This window comes from Pygoscelis adeliae, unplaced genomic scaffold, assembly GCF_000699105.1.
Source record: "Pygoscelis adeliae isolate BGI_AS28 unplaced genomic scaffold, ASM69910v1 Scaffold48, whole genome shotgun sequence".
Taxonomy (NCBI): Eukaryota; Metazoa; Chordata; class Aves; order Sphenisciformes; family Spheniscidae; genus Pygoscelis; species Pygoscelis adeliae.
Genome location: NW_008825618.1, coordinates 2,160,886 through 2,166,166, shown reverse-complemented (window position 1 = coordinate 2,166,166; position 5,281 = coordinate 2,160,886). Strand labels below are relative to the sequence as shown.

General features: G+C 38.5%; 1 protein-coding gene across 1 annotated transcript in view; it reads left to right on the top strand.

The window, feature by feature from the left end:
• TMTC4 (transmembrane and tetratricopeptide repeat containing 4) overlaps positions 1 to 5,281 on the top strand; it is a 59,271-nt gene that overhangs the window by 26,134 nt on the left and 27,856 nt on the right. The window contains exon 6 of the mRNA XM_009333371.1: positions 4,128 to 4,225. Coding sequence (XP_009331646.1) covers positions 4,128 to 4,225 — 98 coding nt within the window. The remainder of the gene's footprint in view (positions 1 to 4,127; positions 4,226 to 5,281) is intronic.

Sequence of the window (5,281 nt, the reverse complement as noted above, 5' to 3'; positions counted from 1 at the left end):
AAGGGCACATTGCTGGCTTATGTTCAACTTGGTGTGCACCAGGACCCTCAGGTGCTTTTCTGCCAAGCTGCCTTCCAGCTGGGTGGCCCCCAGCATGTACTGCGCCTGGGCTTGTTCCTCCCCAGGTGCAGGATTTTGCAGTCCTCCTTGTTGAACTCGATGAGGTTCCTGTCATCCCATTTCTCCAGCCTGTTTAGGTCCCTCTGGATGGCAGCATGACCCTCTGGCGTATAAGTCACTCCTCCCAGTTTTATGACATCTGCAATCTTGCTGAGGGTGCACTCTGCCTAATCATCCAGGTCATTAATGAAGGAGTTGAACAGGATTGGACCCAGTATTGACCCCTGGGGTACACTGATAGTTACTGACCTCCAATTAGACTTTGTGCCGCTGATCACCATCCTCTGGGCCTGGCCATTCACCCAGTTTTCAATCCACCTCACTGTCTGCACATCCAGCCTGTACATCAACAGCTTCTCTGTGAGGATCTTATGGGAGACTGTGTCAAAGGCCTTACTAAAGTCCAGGCCTTTGACACTGTCTCCCATAAGATCCTCATTACAGGTCCCTCATTATTTCTCTTTTGCTGGGTGCTTTTGCCATCTTTGAGAGTCCATACTTAAGCTTGGCTACGCTTGACATGCTGAGACATTTCTGGCATCTGAGACTGGGACATTCACAAGAAGACAAGTCTGTTTCTGCACAACTTTGAATGTGTGCCTATTGAATGACATTCAGGTTTTTTTCACTAGACCATTTCTCCAGTTTGTCAATGGAATTCTGACGTCTCCTTAATGTGCTTCCTGGCCATTGCAGCCTGGCAGCACCTCTGGACTTAATCAGCATATTCCTTATTCCATCATCCAAATTTTTAAAAGTATCTATTAGAGCCAGATGAACGAAAGACTCAATCCAGAATGTATCTTTACATTTTCACAATGAGCTAGACTCTTAGTGTAGTTTTCCAGCTGTTATTTTTATCCATTCTATAATAATTACATGCAGCCCATATTTTTTCTGGTGTATTTCATGCTGTCTCCAGTGGTATTTTCATGCCTTCGTGAAGTCAAGGTATAGGATGTTTACAGGTTTGCTTTCATCAGGAATGCCCTTTTTTTTTCCTGTCCAAGTCAGAAATTGTACTTAGTTTGATATAAATAGCTAAAATATGTCTTTGGCAATTAATTAATCATATCCTTTTATGTTTTAGAGGGTCACCTAGAAAATTTTTCGTCTTAAGTGGGTTTTTTTCTGGGTAATTTTGACCAGTCAGCTTAGCTTTGTTTCTTTAGCTTATCCTTTTGTATCTCTTTTCCTCTTTAAAAGTAGGCATGTAGGTATTGTTTTGTTTTATTTCAAGCTTCTGGATTCTCATGTGTTTTTCATGATTTCTCAGGCGTAGCAGTTGAGATTACTCTGGGTTGTATAGCACCTGTTGGAGTAAGTTTAATGAATCGTAATTTAAAACATTAACTTCTATAAATTCGGTGGCTTGTAGTTCACTATTTTTGCTTTTGTTCTTGCGCCCTTTCTGCTGGTGTTGTGCTTGCCATCTGATTGTAGCTGACCTCTTTGTGAAAAAATGAAGCAAAAAGTCACAGAACACTTCTGTTTTCTTGGCATTGTCCATTTTCTTTCCCACTGAGTATTGGAATAACTCCTTCCTTGCTGCTCTTCTTACCAATATATCTATGGAATTGTGGGGTTTGTTCTTTACATACATACCTTTTCTCATTTTGTGATGTGACCTTTCTGAGTTTGTTTCTGTATGAGTGTGCTGCTGTTGTACTTGATAATTTCACCTAGTTTCTTTTTTCCTATTACTTCTTATGTTTTGAATCATCAAAGCATTTGTGAATCACCAGCTGGTCTCTTACTATATATACTTCCCACTATCTTCCATGTTAAAGATAGTTTGTGTACTGAATACTCCTTCTCTGAGAAGTGCTTAGCTGTCCTGACTTCTTTCCGCCAGAATTTGATTCTGGGAAGAAGAAATCTCTCAGTTGAAGAAAGTATGCTTCAGTAAACTCAGTGAAGTCCATTGGCTTTGTTCACTGTTCTCCCTTTTACACTTACAACCAGACTGAGTGGTTGTCATTTTGTGAACATAGTCAATTACTTTGCCTTCCATCTTTGCATTTTCTCAACTAGTTTGTTTCTACATTAAAAAAAAAAAAAGTGAATTTCAAGAACTGGCTGAACAGTCTGTTGTATTGCAGAGCCTGAAGAGTTGAAGAGCTCCTTCAAGGGATGCATTTAGGACAGATTCATTTTATTCTTAGCAATATTCTTAGAATGAATTTGGAAGCCCTTTCCTCCATGAATTGCAACCCTCAGTTGTTGTTCTGTATAATTGATGTGAGTTGGAGTTTCCTCATTGCATTTTTTTTTTTTAGTTGCAATGTTTCTTTAGTTTAGTCATTATGTATTTTGTATTTCCATGTTTTGTTTTGGTATTGTTGAGATGTGTATGACTTCTTTCCTTCAGAACGCTTTCTTTTAACTTTATAACATCTGTACCTCAGATGTTAAGTCTTACCTCACCTGTGAGGACATAATTTGGAGTGGAGGGAGAAGGAACAAATGCCTAGGTATTGCAATGATGAATCTCAAACATCTTAATATTCACTCTGTTGAAGCTTTAAGTCTTAGGTAAGAAAGGAGTGCTAGAAGCAACTTCAAAAACTGTTCTTCCATGTATTTTTATGAAAACTTCTGCTCTCTGCCACAAAAGAGGTAGTCTGCTTCAAAATGAGAGAGGAGGCCAATGTCAGCAGATCCTTTTCACACTTGTTATGGTTTATATCTGACCCAATAACATCTGAGCTCGTATACTAGTTTCCCTTTATAATCAGTGAAGAGAGCAAGCTACTTCTCTGAAAGGTTGACAACTGCATTTAATTAGGTAACTTAATCCCTAAAGGTGTCCCCTTCTCTCAACCAGTTAGAAAGGAAGTCTAGTATACTAGCTTTGATGTAGGTGCGTACTTCTGGTGAAATTAATCTTAATTCTGCCATTTACCCTTTCCATAGACCATTATTGCAGTTCTGTTTAAGTACTGAGGTCAAACCTGCATTAGCAGTAGGGAAGAACTGCTCTAGAGATCAAGGGAAGTAAGAAAGGGATTCAGTCAATGAATGTAGAGTTCAACTTTGTTTTTTCACGTGCCAAGTCAAAGATTGATTCTTGTGATGCCTGTAGAGCCCATGTTGCTTGAATCAAGAAACTGCCTCTGAATGAGCTGAGTGCTTCCCTCTGTTGCTTGCACCTGTGAAGTAGAGGTTGTGACAGATACGTTTTTATGTGAAGTACCCATGTACTCTGTGTGTGATACTACCTTGGCTGAAGTAGGGCTTATTGTTATATTAATCTCAGAAATGTCTGCTTGTAGTACCCAAAATCAGCTACATGGTGCTGTCTTTAAAGACTCTTTCTTTGAGTAGAAGCTGTAGTTACTCTTGATCTCTTAACCCGAGTTCCTCACCCTGCTGTAAAACTGCTTCCTGAGTGCAAGAACTAACTGCTTCTCTGCTCAGATGCTGAAATTTTTGAGCTCCATGGCATTCCATTGCAGTGCTAATGAAATGACACGAGGTACTTGCTAAATGCAGCAGCCCTGGAGAAGCAGCTCATTGTGCCTTTGTAGCTTAGACTACAGTTAAAACAGTTTGTATGTGTGACAGTTCGTGTGTGACACTTCATGTGTAACCATTAGAAAGAATTTCTTGTTCTTGTGGTAGCTTGGAAGAGAGTGGACAGTAATGATAGAGCTCTAGCTAAGGATGATAAATGTGTCTAAATATTGGGAATTAACCTTTTCAGATGATGAATTGTGGAAACTATGTGAAGCTTCTGCCATTCTAATTAGTCTGGCTAAAATGTCTAGCAAACAGGGAGATTTCTAATGTCTCTCAGAATAGAAAATGACTGCAATGAAGGGACAATGCCAGCATATTGCAGGAGATGCCCTGTGCTTTTTAAGTCTGTGTATCCAGATCTTGACTGACAGAAAAGATTGTGAGATTAAAAGCTGTATGTTTTTAAAATTCTAATTTTAATTTAGATTTCTAACTTTACCTTTAAATGTATAAACCTAATGTCATGGCATGCTTTATTTTGACAGATAAGGAAGGACATAATTTTTCTATGTTCTGGGTGCTGGTGAGTGTTATCCTAGGTGCAATAGCCATGCTGTGCAAAGAACAAGGAATTACAATACTGGTAAGAATCCTCTTATTGACTGAATTTTGACCTCATCATCTGTCAGATGCAGTTGTAAAGCCTACGAAGATGAATCTTCTCCGCAGCTAATCACATGCACACCTTTTTGTTCTTTTCAGAAAACCAGTTAATGTTGACAAAAAGCAGTATTCTAGTAGATTTGTCTTGATTGTATCCCTGCCAATCTGTTGGAATTCTTCATTTTATCTTTTGTAAGCAGGTTGCATATATCTGTTAATTTCTTGCAAAATCTAAAAGATTTACAGTGTAAGTTTCAATGTGTATCATGTTCGTTGGCCTTGTTTTTGAATGTAACTGTTGAGATAGCAGGTCTACAAACCTCATGTTGAAGGCTTATGAACAAAGACATAACTGGAGGAGAGCATTCTTAAAAGCTCCACCCTTTTGCTTTTGTGAACAGTGTAATTAGAAGTAAGGCCATTGCTTATGCATTTCTAATACTGAATCTCTTCCTTCTGTCCCTTATTTAAGGATCTATCTATGCAAACAGCTATAGTTACTGTTCATGTTCATTGTGCTCTTGCTTTTTATTACTTCAGTGAGGACATTCTGGTTTGGGTGACCAAATCAGCCACCTGAAATGCTACATCTGTGATTTTATCTTTTACATAGCCATATATCTTTATAAATAAATCCAATTTGTAGCTTTAACTGACATAGATAAAGCGACAGAATCAGAAGAATTCTTTGCAGCAAGGACCCTCTTGTCCTTACTAAAAAAAAAAAGGGAGAAGAAATTACAGAAAACTTGTTTCTCTAGGACATTATTTTTGAGTAGATATTTGTAGAGTGATGTATTTTTCAAAGGTGTCTGTAAGGAAAACACAAAGAATTCTCTTAAAACCTGGTGTGATCATTTCCTTTGGTGGTATGAAGTAATTATTTGAGGCAGCAGACACAGAATTGTTATTGGATCCGGGTTTTTTATTTGTTTGCTGTTGCATTGCTAGGACGATTATATTTATTATTGTGCTGAGGGGCATGGGTCAAAGGGATGAAGGGATAAATCACACATTAAAAAGATTGCTTGTAGGC